Here is an 18,059-nt window from a genome sequence, read left to right as displayed (position 1 = left end):
CACGGCGGGAGCACTGCATTTACCTGTAAATGTGTAGTCACTCCCTGTCCTCCTCTGCCCCATCCATCCATCCATCCATTATTCATCCATTCATTCATTCAATCCCCTATAACTGTCCATAATGAGACTGATGGCAAACCCACTTAAACCCATGGAAAGCTGGTGACTATGAGAGAGGGAAATCACTGCAAATATCAACCCCAAAACGAGAGAACCGGCGGCCGCCCGGGCCTCCCCGCTCTACTGTCCCCTCCCCGCCTTTCTCTCTCAGGCGCCGACGGACCATCCCACGGCCTCTCCCTGACCGCATTTCCTTCCGTCTGAACTCCTGACGCCCCCTGTCAGCGGCGGTGGCCCGGCCCCGGCCCCAGCCCCGGCCCCCGGGCCCCGCTGGTTACCTTTCAGCGCGAGCAGGTGCTCCTGTTTCGGCTGATTCACGTCCATCTTCGCCGCTCAACTATCGATTCTAACCCGCATGCGCGAACTACCCTACGGGCCCCGATATAAAGCCAAAAAAACACACACGGTGCGAGAGATTTCGAAACACAATTTGCTCTCTGCTCCAAACCCTGTGGGCCTGACTGTTGCTGATTGTCACGAGAGGAAAAAAATGGACCACTATTCTATTTTAATGGATGCTTTTTAAAAGTTATTTTTATGTTTTATTATGGATTTTTTTTGCAAATAAATTGCTTCAGTTTTATTGTATTTTTACACGTACCATGGAAAGTAAAAAAGCATACCTCGCAAGCACAGACTGGCCCATAAATACAACGAATTTAAAAGGAAAAACACAAGTATTTCGGTTATTTTCAGTGCAATCATTGATTGTAGTCACAGCACACAAATTAAACTCAAAGCAACAGCTTGTCTTATCATCTACGGAAATCACATTATTTAAATTGTTCATATACTACATTATAATATACTAAATTATATCACATTCTCTTATATCACAACAACTTGTATTTATATAGCGCCTTTAAAGTAGAGAAACTCTCCAATGCGCTTCACAGAGCTGAAATGAAAAATGGATTCTGAACCAAAGGATTGAGGAGTGAACAAAAGCTTGGTCAAAGAATTGTGTTTTAAAGATGGTCTTAAAGAAGGAGAAAGACGAAGAGGTTTAGAGAAGGAATTCCAGAGCAAAGGGCCTAGACGCTAACGGCATAACCCCCAGTGTTTGGACAAATGTGGGGGAAGGGGATGCACACGAGGCCATAGTCAAAGGAACAGATAATTCGGGCTGGGGGTTAGGGGGTTTGTACGGCTGGCCTTTACAGTGATAGGGATGGGCAAAGCCTTGAAGGGATTTACACACACTCAAATGAGAATTTTAAATTTGAGGCATAGGCAACCGGGAATCAATGTAGGTCAACAGGTGCCGAGCTGATAGGTAGGCAGAACTTTTGTGAGGTAGGATATGGACAGCCGATTTTTGGATGAGGTGAAGTTTACAGAAGGTGGAGGATGGGAGGCTAGCCAGGAAAGCATTGAAGTCATTGAGTCTGAAAGTGACAAGGGCATGAATGAGCATTTCAGCAATAGATGGGCTGAAGTAGGGATGAAGGCCAATGATGTTATGGAGGTGGTAGTAGGCAGTTTTTGTGATGAAGGAGATATGGGGTCAGAAGCTCAGTTCAGGGTCAAACAGGACGCTGAGGTTGCAAGCATCCTTAATCTGCCCCAAACAGTGGCCGAGGAGGGGAACGATGTCAGTGAGGAGGGTACGGAGTTTATGGCGATCACTGAAGATGATGGCTTTGATCATTCCATGTTTAGCAGGAGGAAATTGCAGCTCATCCAAGACTGGATTTTGACAAACAATCTGATAGCACAGAGGCAGTGGGGTGGGTTGAGAGAGGTAGAGCTGGGTGTTATCAGTGTACATGTGGAAGCAGATCTCATGTCTACAGAAGTAACAAGAGGACAACGTGTAGATAAGGAAGAGGAAGAGGTCGAGGATGGAGCCTTGGGGGATTTATGAGGTGTGGAGGTGGGAAGAGAAGCCATTGCTGGAGATACTTTGGCTACAAACGGATGGGTAAAAGTAAAACCAAGTGACGGCCGTCCCACTGAGCTGGACAATGGAGGAGAGACATTGGAGGAGGATGGTGTAATCAACCATGTCAAAGGCTGCAGAGAGGTCAAGGAGGATGAGGAGGGATAAAGCAGTACAAATACTGAATGAAATAGTATTTATATTGCTGGATTGTTAAAATGGTGAATATTTAAAAACGTGTAATTGACGGAGTTGTCAAGATTCAACAAATTTTAGGTGCAAGATGTTCTTTTTTTTTCCTAATTTGCCTCCCCTTTTCTTCCCTTCTCTCCTGGAAGTGTTAACAGTTGCTGCACTTCAGGTCAACAAGTACTGGCACCCTTCCAGTAGCTTATTCAGGTGGTCATTCTTCGTATGTGAACCATGATGTTGTTATCAGGCTATTTGACGTGGACAGCATCACAGCAGAGTTAAAAATCCTAAGAACATAAGATCATAAGAGATAGGAGCAGGAGTAGGCCATATGGCCCCTCGAGCCTGCTCCACCATTCCGTAAGATCATGGCTGATCTCCAATCTCAAATCCACTTTCCCACCCAATCCCCATATCCCTTGATTCCCTTAGAATCCAAAAATCTATCTTAGTCTTTAATACACAACGATTGAGCGTCCACAGCCCTCTGGCGTAGAGAGGGGGCTTGACCGGGTAAATGCTGAGAGGTTATTTCCACTGGTTGGATTGTCTAGAACTAGGGGGCATAGTCTCAGGATAAGGGGTCGGCCATTTAAGACTGATATGAAGAGGAATTTCTTCACTCAGAGGATTGTAAATCTTTGGAATTCTCCACTCCAAAGGGCAGTAGATGCTGAGTCGTTGAATATGTTCAAGGCTGAGATAGGTAGATTTTTGGACTCTAGGGGAATCAAGGGATATGGGGATCGGGCAGGAACGTGGAGTTAAGATTGAAGATCAGCCATGATATTGAATGGAAGAGCTGGCTCGCGAGGCTGTATGGCCTATCCTATTTCTTACGTTCTTATCCAGAATCATTTCTCTGCTCCACTGAGTTCAGTCAGGCTGACTTAGAAAGGTACCACAAGATTTATCCCTATGGGGAGAAGTGAGATCAGATGGCAAGACTCCATTATGCACTGGGAAAAGGCTGCAATTGTTACCCACTGTGAGACAGGAGTGTATTTCCTGGACGGGAAGGAATGAAAGCAAAAAGTAACTTTGGGAACTCTTTGGAGGCTGCGGTAAGCCAAAAATAACAAGAAAAACACAAAGTTTGAAAAGAAATGTATACATTAGTTATACAAAACTGTATCAAAAGAGAAACTGCCTGAGGGCTAGAGAGGTACATTTCTCTTCTTCAAAATTGTATTTAGTTTGAGCTATTATTTTACTAGTTGTTTTAGTCAGTGCGTACACAACGTCTGGTTCCACATGTCCGCTGACAGCACCCAGTTCTATCTCACCACCACGTTATTTGACCCTTCCACAATCTCTGATTTGTCACACTGCTTGTCCGACATCCAACACTGGATGTGCAAAAATTTCCTTCAAATATTGGGAAGACCAAAGCCATTATCTTCAGTCCCTGCCACAAACTCTATTCCCTCGCCACTGACTCCATCCCTCTCCCTGGCCACTGTCTGAGGCTGAACCAGATGGTTCGCAACCTTGGCATCCTATTTGACCCTGAAATGAGTTTCCGACCACATATCCGCTCATCACCAAGATTGCCTACTTCCACCTCCATAACATCGTCCGGCTCCACCCCTGCCTCAGCTCATCTGCTGATGAAACCCTCATCCATGCCTTTGTTACCTCCACACTTGACGTTTCCAATGCTCTCCTGGCCACCTTCCCATCTTCCGCCCTCCATAAACTTGAACTCATCTAAAACCCCATATCCTAACTCACACCAAGACCCATTCACCCATCACCCCTGTGCTCGCTGACCTACATCGGCTCTTGGTCCGGGAATGCCTCGATTTTAAAATTCTCATCCTTGTTTTCAAATCCCTCCATGGCCTCTCCCCACCCTATCTCTGAACCTCCTCCAGCCCTACAACCCTCCGAGATCTCTGCGCTCCTCCAATTCTTGCCTCTTGCACATACCCGATTTTCATCACGCCACCATTTGTGGCCGTACCTTCAGCTGCCTAGGCCCTAAGCTCTGGAATTCTTTCCCTAAACCTCCCCGCCTTGCTACCTCTCTCCTCCTCCTTTAAGACGCTCCTTAAAACCTACCTCTTCGACCAAGCTTTTGGTCACCTGTACTAATATCTCCTTATGTGGCTTTGTGTCAGATTTTGTTTGATAGTCGCTCCTGTAAAGTGCCTTGGTGTTCACTGTATCCATGTGATTTATATCAATTAGTGTTAATTGTATTCAGGTGGTGGGTATCAATTGGGGACTCTCATGCATCCATTTATAGGAGGGAGCTTTTCTAGGGGGTGTGCGGTGTGTACAAGGGATCTCTGAGAATAAAGGGTTGGAAGCAACTGAAGACTAGGCTCTAGTATTCTATCCTTCACCACCTGGCTATCCAACATTTTACACTTGGGACATATTACTATGTCCAGGGAGACTAACAAGGTGGGCAGAACATTAGAAGAAGAGATCGAAAAAGATATTAAAACATTTATAATAAAGGTAGGAGATAATTGATAAACTAATCAAACTTAGGGAGGATAAGACCCCTGGATTGGATGGATTGCATCCGTGAATATTAAAAGAAGTTATGGAGGAGATAGCAGAAACACTATTATACATATATAAAAATTCACTAATAAAGAGAATACTGCCAGAGGTCTGTTGGACAGCTAATGTTATTTCTATATTTATAAAGGTAGTTAGAACAAGTCCAGGGAACTATAGACCAGTTAGCTTAACATCAGTGGTGTTAGGGTAAAATTTGGGCTGTTGGGTTAAAAGGCAAAGATGAAGTGACTATTGTGTACATGGCTGCGCTCATTGCCCCAAGACCACACTGAAATGCGCTTTGTGCAGACCAGACTAACCCTAATTAAAAGCTTAAACATAACACTTGACTACTAACAAAATGGACTCTACTAAACAAAATGAATTCTGTGACTGTGGGAAAGACATTTAAAATGCTGAGTTTGTATGTTCAGAAAACTGACTTACAGTCTGGGAATACAAAAGACATTTCACAACGAGCTGATAAAAACTACAGAACCAGACTGAATAGACAAAGACCATACTGTCTTAAGGTGATAACAGTTGTTTTAATATGATTGGAGGTCCGTGGTTGCTGTGCGGGCTAATGTGTACACTAATAAAGACTAATGATGTAATAGTTGCTGAAAGTCTGTATTTCAAAGGTATAAAAAAGCATGACAACCATTTTGAAGTTGAGAAGTTAGCTGCGAACGCTGCGGAGTGTCCAGTTCTTCTCCCAAAGTACTTTGTCCAATAAACTGCATGTTGAATCTTTAAGTCTGACTCCGAGTGGTGATTTTCCCACAACAGTGGTAGGAAAGATAATGGAATCTTTACTCAAAGATGTAATAAAAAGACATCTAGAGAATGAAAATATAATAAAGAATAGTCAGAACGGATTTCAGAAGAGAAAGTTATGTTTGACCAACCTTATTGAATTCTTTGAAGAAGTAATAGAAAGAGCAGATAAGAGTAATGAAGTAGATGTAATATATTAGGATTTTCAAAAGGCTTTGATAAGGTACCCCCATGTAGATTCATGGCTATGTTCAGAGCATGTGGAGTCAGGGGACAGGTAGCAGAATGGACAACAACTTGGCTACAAAACAGAAAACTGACAGCAGGGGTTAAGGGTAGCTACTTAGACTGGCAAAAGATGGGAAGTGGTGTTCCACAGAGATTGATGCTGGGAACAATGTTGTTCACAATTTACATTAACAATTTGGATTCGGGAATTGGAAGTACAATTTCAAAATTTGCGGATGCAACCAAATTTGGGGGGGTGTAGTTAATACAAAGGAAGAATGCGTCAAAATGCAAATGCACATTAATAAACGTGCAGAATGGGTATGTAATTGGCAAATGAAATTCAATATAGATTAGGGTGAGGTGGTGCATTTTGGTAGGAAGAATAAGGAGGCCACATACTGCTTGGATAATAAGAATCTAAACGGGATAGAGGAACAAAGGGATCTAGGGGTACAGATACACAAATCACTAAAGCTAACGACGCAGGTTAATAAGGTCAAAATAAAGGCAAATCAAGCATTAGGGTTCATTTCTAGTGGGGTAGAATTGAAAAGCAAACAAGTTATGTTAAACTTGTATGGAACCTTGGTTAGACCACACTTGGAATATTGTGCACAGTTCTGGTCTCTATATTATAGAAAGGATATAGAGGCATTGGAGATGATGCAAAAAAGATTCACCAGGGTGATACCAGAACTGAGAGGATATCCTGATCTGGAAAGGCTGAATAGGCTGGGACTCTTTTCTCTAGAAAAGGGAAGGCTGATGGGTGACCTGATAAAGGTCTTTAAGATAACGATAGGGTTTAATAGGGTAGACGTAGAGAAAATGTTGCCACTTGTGGGGGGAGTCCAAAACTAGCGGTCATGAATATGAAATAGTCGCTAATAAATCCAATAGGGAATTCAGGAGAAACCTCTTTACCCAAAGAGTGGTAAGAATGTGGAACACGCTACCATGAGGAATAGTTGAGGCAAATAGCATAGAGGCATTTAAGGGGAAGCTAGATTAGCACATGAGGGAGAAAGGAATAGAAGGGTATGCTGATAGGGTTAGATGAAGTAGGGAGGGAGGAGGCTTGCGTGAAGCATAAGCGCCGGCATAGACCAGTTGAGCCTAATGGCCTGTTTCTGTGCTGTAGTTTCGATGTAACTTGATGTTAAAGGTGCTATATAAATGCAAGTTGTTGGTGTTGTGTAAAGTGAGACAGTAATGTTATTCTGCACAAACACTCTTTGCATACAGGCTGTTTACAATGGAGTTTGTCTTGCAAGACAACATAGTACCTACAAAATAAATAACAGAAAGTCATCTAGTGTACAGTAAAACAGTATACCTTGTAGGTTCATAGATATGAGAGAAAACTTTTGACAGAGTGCCTAGGTAAAAATTACATTACTTTGTAAAAGCCAGTAACACTTATCTGCGTTGAATAAATCAGATTATCAGATTTTTCAGATTAGATAGAGTCAGATACAATACACAATATAAATATACATAGAGAAAATCTACTCCATTGATATCACAATCAAACATACCCAACACGTGCTTACTGCGGCTCTCTTTCTGATATCTAAATTCATTATGCTTCAGGGTAAGGAGCATAATTCCTATTAAAATGCTTAGCTAAAAATTCTGTATGTCTTCTATGAATAACATTTATCTGACTTTTTAGTAAGATGACATGGAGGCATGTATGAAAGCAAAATCAATTCACAAATGAAGGCAAAGTATTTTAAATAAGCATGTGTCCTCACCGCTATAGTTCTTCAAACATTGACTTTGTTCCTAAAAAGATGCAATGGACAGTTAAATCAAATAAGGTTCTATTACAAATTCGGGTCTGCCATAAATATAGTCAATCAGTCCGTTGAGCTGGTCCCTCTGGCACTCCATATCAGCCTGGCTAACGTCTAACTGCGTTCTGGAACCTACATCCCTCCCCCCCCACCCCCCACCTCATCCATGTCTTTGACTGCATTACTTTACCTGGTAGATTATTCCAATTGTCTGAGTAAAGAAATGTTTGAAGTTTATTTTTCACTCATTTGAATTTATGATCTCTTGCCTTACTGGTCTGACTTTCCTTGATGTACAGCTGCAGGTTCAATAACCTAGACTCAGAAACTCAATGCAAGGTTGTCTGATTTGATGATGATACCAAACTTAGAAGGGCGGTGGAACTGGAGGAAGCAGCCAAAAATGAGAGTCAATTGGACAAAGTATGTATGTAAGAAGATCAATGGCAGATGAAATATAATGCTGACAAGTGCAAAGGGTGAATGGTGTTGAAATAGCTAAGGATAAAGTGAAAAGAGGCCTAGGATCCTTAATAGACTGTACATTAAATCGAAAAGCTGATAGAATGTTTAACTACATAGCCAAAATAGTTGATATGTCAGAAGAGATAGTGATCAAACTCTGCAGCGCTCTGGTCAGACCACAACTTAAGTACTGCGTCCAGTTCTGGTTGCCGAGATACAAGGGAGACATTCAAATGTGAAGGCAGTTCAAAAAAAAGCCATGAGGCTGATCAATGGTGTCAGATGTCTGAGATATGAGAGAAGACTAGAAAGACGAAGGCTTTTCTTATGAGAGAAGACTAGAAAGACTAGGGCTTTTCAGTCTGGAAAGGAGCTGTCTGAGAGGTGATCTTGTAGAGGTAAATAAAATAATAAAAGGTAAATCTGGAATATTACTTTAAATTAAGTTGTGGGAATTTGACAAGGAAATAGGTTACGATCCTGTAAAGCACCTTGGGACATTTTACTACGTTAAAGGCGCTATATGAATGCAAGTAGCTGTTGTTGTAAAAGCTAATTTTAGGATTGATGTCAGGAAGTTCGTCTTCACACACAATCCACGCTTAGAATGGACTTCCAGGCAGGGTGACGGAGGTGAAGACCCTGGATGCATTAAAGAAGCAATTAGGTGGTGCAAATGGGAGCTGTTGGGTACTTCTGGGCGGATGAACTGATATGGGCCAAGTGGCCTTCTTCATCCCTACTTATCTTGTGACCTCATCTGTGTTATTGAGTAATTTGGCTATCTCAATAAGATCCCCCTTAAATTGTTTCTGTCTAGACTGTACGGCTTAAACTTCTCTAGTCTTTCCTGATCACTGTTGTTCTTCTTTGCATCTTCCCATTGCTTGTATGTTCCTTTTGATGTGCAGTTTTTTGTGAGAACAATTAAAGCTGTTTACACGTCACTACTAGAAAAATATATACTCATTGGTTGGTCTATGTTAATGTAAATACCTTTTCGTTTGCAATGCCTGAGTTTTAATATCATTATTATTATTCCAAACTCCACTAAACAAAGTAGGTTTAACAATCTGAGCATGCGCAGCTTTAACTAATACGAGTCTGTGACGTGCTGCAGTATTTGGACCGCACCATTACGGTTATGAGTGGGGAATTTGATAAAATCTGGACCAAGAATCAATTATCGTACTTGTAAATGTGATACATACTATTATGAATTATTATTTAAAGCTATTTTGTGAATTCTAATGGAATGACTCCGAGCTGGATTTGAGATGATTAATCGTCTTCACCCCGTAAATCTGCGGGTGTTGGTGTGTTCCAGAATGGCGGCCGCTGCAGTGAAGAAACTGCCTGCGGCTGGGATGGAAAACGGCGCCCGGCCACCGCGCAGCGCCAGCGGCTGCACTGTCAAGGTGAGTGTGGGCCGTGTTTGTGCCTCAACCTCAACAGCACCCGGGCCAGTGATGTCGGACCGGGTATCCGTCTCCGCAATTCTGCTGTCGTGGCTTCGACCGACCACGAACCTCGTCATCCCCCCCCATCATCATCATCATCATCATCCGCCCCCCCCCTCATCATCATCATCATCATCCCCCCCCCCCCCCCCTCATCATCATCATCATCCCCCCCCCTCATCATCATCATCATCCCCCCCCTCATCATCCCCCCCCTCATCATCATCATCATCCCCCCCCCTCATCATCATCATCATCATCCCCCCCCCTCATCATCCCCCCCCCTCATCATCATCCCCCCCCTCATCATCATCCCCCCCCCCTCATCATCATTCCCCCCCCCTCATCATCATTCCCCCCCCCCCCATCATCATCCCCCCCCCCTCATCATCATCCCCCCCCCTCATCATCATCCCCCCCCCCCTCATCATCATCCCCCCCCTCATCATCCCCCCCCCCTCATCATCCCCCCCCCCCCTCATCATCCCCCCCCCTCATCATCATCATCATCCCCCTCTCCCTCATCATCATCATCATCATCCCCCCCCATCATCATCCCCCCCCATCATCATCCCCCCCCTCATCATCATCCCCCCCCTCATCATCATCCCCCCCCTCATCATCCCCCCCTCATCATCATCCCCCCCCTCATCATCATCCCCCCCTCATCATCATCCCCCCCTCATCATCATCCCCCCCCTCATCATCATCCGCCCCCCTCATCATCATCCCCCCCCCTCATCATCATCATCATCATCATCATCTCCACCCCCTCATCATCATCATCATCCCCCCCATCATCATCCCCCCCTCATCATCATCATCATCTCCACCCCCTCATCATCATCATCATCCCCCCCATCATCATCCCCCCCTCATCATCATCCCCCCCCCTCATCATCATCCCCCCCCTCATCATCATCCCCCCCTCATCATCATCCCCCCCTCATCATCATCCCCCCCCCTCATCATCATCATCCCCCCCCTCATCATCATCCCCCCCCTCATCATCATCCCCCCCCCTCATCATCATCATCATCATCATCATCTCCACCCCCTCATCATCATCATCATCACCCCCATCATCATCCCCCCCTCATCATCATCCCCCCCCCCTCATCATCATCCCCCCCCTCATCATCCCCCCCCTCATCATCCCCCCCCCTCATCATCCCCCCCCCTCATCATCCCCCCCCCTCATCATCATCATCATCCCCTCTCCCTCATCATCATCATCATCATCCCTCATCATCATCATCATCATCCCTCATCATCATCATCATCATCCCCCCCATCATCATCCCCCCCCTCATCATCATCCCCCCCTCATTATCATCCCCCCCCTCATCATCCCCCCCCCTCATCATCATCCCCCCCCTCATCATCATCCCCCCCTCATCATCATCCCCCCCTCATCATCATCCGCCCCCCTCATCATCATCCCCCCCCCTCATCATCATCATCATCATCATCATCTCCACCCCCTCATCATCATCATCATCCCCCCCATCATCATCCCCCCTCATCATCATCCCCCCCCCCTCATCATCATCCCCCCCCTCATCATCATCCCCCCCTCATCATCATCCCCCCCTCATCATCATCCCCCCCCCTCATCATCATCCCCCCCCTCATCATCATCCCCCCCCTCATCATCATCCCCCCCCCTCATCATCATCCCCCCCCTCATCATCATCCCCCCCCTCATCATCATCCCCCCCCCCCTCATCATCATCCCCCCCCTCATCATCATCCCCCCCCTCATCATCATCCCCCCCTCATTATCATCCCCCCCCCTCATTATCATCCCCCCCCCTCATTATCATCCCCCCCCTCATTATCATCCCCCCCCTCATTATCATCCCCCCCCTCATTATCATCCCCCCCCCCTCATTATCATCCCCCCCCCCCTCATTATCACCCCCCCCCTCATTATCACCCCCCCCCTCATTATCATCCCCCCCCCTCATTATCATCCCCCCCCCCCTCATTATCATCCCCCCCCCTCATTATCATCCCCCCCCCTCATTATCATCCCCCCCCCTCATTATCATCCCCCCCCTCATTATCATCCCCCCCCCTCATCATCATCCCCCCCCCTCATCATCATCCCCCCCTCATCATCATCCCCCCCTCATCATCATCCCCCCCCTCATCATCATCCCCCCCCCTCATCATCATCCCCCCCCCTCATCATCATCATCATCCCCCCCCCATCATCATCCCCCCCTCATCATCATCCCCCCCCCCCTCATCATCATCCCCCCCCCCCTCATCATCATCCCCCCCCCTCATCATCATCCCCCCCCCCCTCATCATCATCCCCCTCCCCCTCATCATCATCCCCCCCCTCATCATCCCCCCCCCTCATCATTCCCCCCCTCATCATCATTCCCCCCTCATCATCATTCCCCCCCTCATCATCATCCCCCCCCTCATCATCATCCCCCCCCTCATCATCATCCCCCCCTCATCATCATCCCCCCCTCATCATCATCCCCCCCCCTCATCATCATCCCCCCCCCCTCATCATCATCATCCCCCCCTCATCATCATCATCCCCCCCCCCTCATCATCATCCCCCCCCCCTCATCATCATCCCCCCCCCCTCATCATCATCCCCCCCCCTCATCATCATCCCCCCCCCTCATCATCATCCCCCCCCCTCATCATCATCCCCCCCCCTCATCATCATCCGCCCCCCTCATCATCATCCCCCCCCTCATCATCATCCCCCCCCCTCATCATCATCCCCCCCTCATCATCCCCCCCCCTCATCATCATCATCATCCCCCCCCCTCATCATCCCCCCCCTCATCATCATCATCATCCCCCCCCCTCATCATCCCCCCCCCTCATCATCCCCCCCCCTCATCATCACCCCCCCCCTCATCATCATCCCCCCCCCCCTCATCATCATCCCCCCCCCTCATCATCATCCCCCCCCCCCTCATCATCATCCCCCCCCCTCATCATCATCCCCCCCCCCCCCTCATCATCATCCCCCCCCTCATCATCCCCCCCCCCTCATCATCCCCCCCCTCATCATCATCATCATCCCCCTCTCCCTCATCATCATCATCCCTCATCATCATCATCATCCCCCCCCTCATCATCATCATCATCATCCCCCCCCATCATCATCCCCCCCTCATCATCATCCCCCCCCTCATCATCATCCCCCCCCTCATCATCATCCCCCCCCTCATCATCCCCCCCCCCCCTCATCATCCCCCCCCCTCATCATCATCCCCCCCCCTCATCATCATCCCCCCCCTCATCATCATCCCCCCCCTCATCATCATCCCCCCCTCATCATCATCCCCCCCCTCATCATCATCCGCCCCCCTCATCATCCCCCCCCCCCTCATCATCATCCCCCCCCCCCTCATCATCATCGCCCCCCCCATCATCATCCCCCCCCCCTCATCATCATCCCCCCCCCCTCATTATCATCCCCCCCCTCATTATCATCCCCCCCCTCATTATCATCCCCCCCCCTCATTATCATCCCCCCCCCTCATTATCATCCCCCCCCCTCATTATCATCCCCCCCCCTCATTATCATCCCCCCCCCTCATCATCATCCCCCCCTCATCATCATCCCCCCCCTCATCATCATCATCTCCCCCCCCTCATCATCATCATCATCATCATCGTCATCATCATCCCCCCCCTCATCATCATCCCCCCCCATCATCATCCCCCCCCCTCATCATCATCATCATCTCCCCCCCCTCATCATCATCATCATCATCCCCCCCCCATCATCATCCCCCCTCATCATCACCCCCCCCCCCTCATCATCATCCCCCCCCCTCATCATCATCCCCCCCCCTCATCATCATCCCCCCCCCTCATCATCATCCCCCCCCCTCATCATCATCCCCCCCCCCTCATCATCATCCCCCCCCCCTCATCATCATCCCCCCCCTCATCATTCCCCCCTCATCATCATCCCCCCCCTCATCATCATCCCCCCCCTCATCATCATCCCCCCCCTCATCATCATCCCCCCCCCCTCATCATCATCCCCCCCCTCATCATCATCCCCCCCCCCTCATCATCATCCCGCCCCCCTCATCATCATCCCCCCCCCTCATCATCATCCCCCCCCCCTCATCATCATCCGCCCCCCTCATCATCATCCCCCCCCTCATCATCATCCCCCCCTCATCATCATCCCCCCTCATCATCATCCCCCCCTCATCATCATCCCCCCCCTCATCATCATCCCCCCCCTCATCATCATCCCCCCCCTTATCATCATCCCCCCCCTCATCATCATCCCCCCCCCTCATCATCATCCCCCCCCCTCATCATCATCCCCCCCCCTCATCATCATCCGCCCCCCTCATCATCATCCCCCCCCTCATCATCATCCCCCCCCTCATCATCATCCCCCCCCTCATCATCATCCCCCCCCTCATCATCATCCCCCCCCTCATCATCATCCCCCCCCTCATCATCATCCCCCCCTCATCATCATCCCCCCCCCTCATCATCATCCCCCTCCCCTCATCATCATCCCCCTCCCCTCATCATCATCCCCTCCCCTCATCATCATCATCATCATCATCCCCCCCCCCTCATCATCATCATCATCATCATCATCCCCCCATCCATCATCATCATCATCCCCCCCCCTCATCATCATCCCCCCCTCATCATCATCCCCCCCCCTCATCATCATCCCCCCCCTCATCATCATCCCCCCCCCTCATCATCATCCCCCCCCTCATCATCATCCCCCCCCCTCATCATCATCATCCCCCCCTCATCATCATCATCCCCCCCTCATCATCATCCCCCCCCCTCATCATCATCCCCCCCCCCTCATCTTCATCCCCCCCCTCATCATCATCCCCCCCCTCATCATCATCCCCCCCCCTCATCATCATCCCCCCCCTCATCATCATCCCCCCCCCCTCATCATCATCCCCCCCCCTCATCATCATCCCCCCCCCTCATCATCACACCCCCCCCTCATCATCATCCCCCCCCTCATCATCATCATCATCACCCCCCATCCCCCTCATCATCCCCCCCCTCATCATCATCATCCCCCCCCCATCCTCATCATCATCATCATCATCATCCCCCCCCTCATCATCATCATCATCCCCCCCCCATCCCTCATCATCATCATCATCCCCCCCTCATCATCATCATCCCCCCCTCATCATCATCATCATCATCATCCCCTCATCATCATCATCATCTCCCCCCCCCTCATCATCATCCCCCTCATCATCACCCCCCATCCCCCTCATCATCATCATCCCCCCCCTCATCATCATCATCATCATCTCCCCCCCCTCATCATCATCCCCCTCATCATCACCCCCCATCCCCCTCATCATCACCCCCCATCCCCCTCATCATCATCATCATCCCCCTCATCATCATCATCATCCCCCTCATCATCATCATCATCATCCCCCTCTCCTCATCATCTCCCCCCATCCCATCATCATCATCATCACCCCCCCCTCATCATCATCATTCCCCCCTCATCATCATCTCCCCCCCATCCCCCTCATCATCCCCCCCCTCATCATCATCATCATCCCCCCCTCATCATCATCATCCCCCCCTCATCATCATCATCATCATCCCCCCCTCATCATCATCATCCCCCCCTCATCATCATCATCCCCCCCTCATCATCATCATCATCCCCCCCCATCCCCCTCATCATCACCCCCCCATCCCCCTCATCATCACCCCCCATCCCCCTCATCATCATCATCCCCCATCCCCCTCATCATCATCCCCCCCATCCCCCTCATCATCATCATCTCCCCCCATCCCCATCATCCCCCCCATCCCCATCATCATCATCTCCCCCCCCATCCCCCTCATCATCATCCCCCCCATCATCATCCCCCCCATCATCATCCCCATCATCATCATCCCCCCCATCCCCCTCATCATCATCATCATCCCCCCCATCCCCCTCTCATCATCATCATCCCCCCCATCATCATCATCATCCCCCCCATCCCTCTCATCATCATCATCCCCCCATCCCTCTCATCATCATCATCCCCCCCATCCCCCTCATCATCATCATCATCATCCCCCCCATCCCCATCATCATCATCCCCCCCATCCCCCTCATCATCATCATCATCTCCCCCATCCCCCTCATCATCATCATCATCCCCCCCATCCCCATCATCATCATCCCCCCCATCATCATCATCATCATCCCCCCCATCCCCCTCATCATCATCATCATCCCCCCCAGCCCCCTTATCATCATCATCATCCCCCCCATCCCCCCCTCATCATCATCATCATCCCCCTCTCCCTCATCATCTCCCCCCCCCTCATCATCATCATCATCCCCCCATCATCATCATCATCCCCCTCTCCCTCATCATCTCCCCCCCTTCATCATCATCATCATCCCCCTCATCATCATCATCATCATCCCCCTCATCATCATCATCATCCCCATCATCATCATCATCATCATCATCCCCCCCCATCCCCATCATCATCATCATCCCCCTCCCTCATCATCTCCCCCCCCCTCATCATCATCATCCCCCTCATCCCTCATCATCCCCCTCATCCCTCATCATCCCCCTCATCCCTCATCATCCCCCTCATCATCCCCCTCATCCCTCATCATCCCCCCCATCCCTCATCATCCCCCCCATCCCTCATCATACCCCTCCCTCCCCCCCCTCATCATCATCATCATCTCCCCCCCCATCCCTCATCATCATCATCCTCCTCCTCTCCCTCATCATCATCTCCCCCCCCATCCCTCATTATCATCCTCCTCCTCTCCCTCATCATACCCCTCTCCCCCCCTCATCATCATCGTCCTCTTCCCCCCCCATCCGTCATCATCATCCTCCTCCTCCTCTCCCTCGTCATCCCCCTCTCCCCCCCCCCCCCCCCCTCATCATCATCATCATCATCCTCCTCCTCCTCTCCCTCGTCATCCCCCTCTCCCCCCCCCTCATCATCATCATCATCATCATCATCATCCTCTCCCTCACCATACCCCTCCCTCCCCCCCATCCCTCATCATCCCCCCCATCATCCCCCCCATCCCTCATCATCCCCCTCATCCCTCATCATCCCCCCCATCCCTCATCATCCCCCCATCCCTCATCATCCCCCCCCCATCCCTCATCATCCCCCCCCATCCCTCATCATCCCCCCCCCCATCCCTCATCATCCCCCCCATCCCTCATCATCCCCCCCATCCCTCATCATCCCCCCCATCCCTCATCATCCCCCCCATCCCTCATCATCCCCCCCATCCCTCATCATCCCCCCCATCCCTCATCATCCCCCCCCATCCCTCATCATCCCCCCCCATCCCTCATCATCCCCCCATCCCTCATCATCCCCCCCCATCCCTCATCATCCCCCCCCCCATCCCTCATCATCCCCCCCCCATCCCTCATCATCTCCCCCCCCCATCCCTCATCATCTCCCCCCCCATCCCTCATCATCTCCCCCCCCCATCCCTCATCATCTCCCGCCCCCATCCCTCATCATCTCCCCCCCCCATCCCTCATCATCTCCCCCCCCCCATCCCTCATCATCTCCCCCCCCCCCATCCCTCATCATCTCCCCCCCCCATCCCTCATCATCTCCCCCCCCCATCCCTCATCATCTCCCCCCCCCATCCCTCATCATCTCCCCCCCCCCCCCCATCCCTCATCATCTCCCCCCCCCCCCATCCCTCATCATCTCCCCCCCCCCCCCATCCCTCATCATCTCCCCCCCCCCCCATCCCTCATCATCTCCCCCCCCCCCCATCCCTCATCATCTCCCCCCCCCCATCCCTCATCATCTCCCCCCCCCCCATCCCTCATCATATCCCCCCCCCCCATCCCTCATCATCTCCCCCCCCATCCCTCATCATCTCCCCCCCCCATCCCTCATCATCTCCCCCCCCCCCCCCCCCATCCCTCATCATCTCCCCCCCCCATCCCTCATCATCTCCCCCCCCCATCCCTCATCATCTCCCCCCCCCATCCCTCATCATCTCCCCCCCCCATCCCTCATCATCTCCTCCCCCCGCCGCCGGTTTCACTGCATAATTGAACAGGAATCCTGGAGGGTAATTGTAGTCCCCCACCTCCCTGTACAAACCAGTAATGTTACATGGTGCATTCACTCGTTGAGTCATCGGAGAACTAGCTGACCTGCAATATTCTCAATTGTTAGGTTCTAGAATGTGGAGTTTGTGAAGACGTATTCTCTCTGCAGGGAGACAAAGTACCTCGCTTGCTTCTTTGTGGTCACACCGTCTGCCATGATTGCCTCACCCGCCTTCCACTGCAGGGGAGAGCAATACGTTGTCCATTTGACCGACAGGTGACTGAACTAGGTTGGTCTAGCAATTTATGTTTCTAATGATTACATTTGAATGTTTTAAATTTCTTGCATGCTTCAGTTTGAGATGTTTTTTGTTTAGTTTTAAAAAATTGTCATGTTTATTGGCTTGCTTTAGTATCGCAAATTTAATTTGAAGCCTTAGTTAGACCTTATTACTCTGCCATAACACTATAAGACTCCTCATTAGATTGCCTGATCACCCCAATTTGGTGAGTTTTGGCAGTGTCTGGTTCGGCTCTA

The 18,059-nt window shown here is 50.1% G+C and overlaps 2 protein-coding genes across 6 annotated transcripts in view; one reads left to right on the top strand and one right to left on the bottom strand.

Annotated features, from left to right (window-relative positions):
* trappc13 (trafficking protein particle complex subunit 13) overlaps nucleotides 1-476 on the bottom strand; it is an 87,815-nt gene extending 87,339 nt beyond the window's left edge. For 4 of the 5 annotated variants that reach the window (XM_067986705.1, XM_067986711.1, XM_067986716.1 and 1 more), the window contains exon 1: nucleotides 399-476. In XM_067986705.1, the coding sequence (XP_067842806.1) occupies nucleotides 399-444 (46 nt within the window). In that variant the 5' untranslated portion in view covers nucleotides 445-476. The remainder of the gene's footprint in view (nucleotides 1-398) is intronic. The other variant, XM_067986725.1, reaches the window with a different exon arrangement.
* Nucleotides 477-9,294: 8,818 nt separating this feature from the next.
* The window catches only part of trim23 (tripartite motif containing 23), a 43,266-nt gene continuing 34,501 nt past the window's right edge, over nucleotides 9,295-18,059 (top strand). The window contains exons 1-2 of the mRNA XM_067986694.1: nucleotides 9,295-9,404; nucleotides 17,649-17,811. Of these exons, the coding sequence (XP_067842795.1) occupies nucleotides 9,315-9,404; nucleotides 17,649-17,811 (253 nt within the window). The 5' untranslated portion in view covers nucleotides 9,295-9,314. The remainder of the gene's footprint in view (nucleotides 9,405-17,648; nucleotides 17,812-18,059) is intronic.

This window comes from Heptranchias perlo, chromosome 1 (genome assembly GCF_035084215.1).
Source record: "Heptranchias perlo isolate sHepPer1 chromosome 1, sHepPer1.hap1, whole genome shotgun sequence".
NCBI lineage: Eukaryota > Metazoa > Chordata > Chondrichthyes > Hexanchiformes > Hexanchidae > Heptranchias > Heptranchias perlo.
Note: the sequence above shows the minus strand (reverse complement) of the source record. Positions and strands in the feature narration are given on the sequence as shown.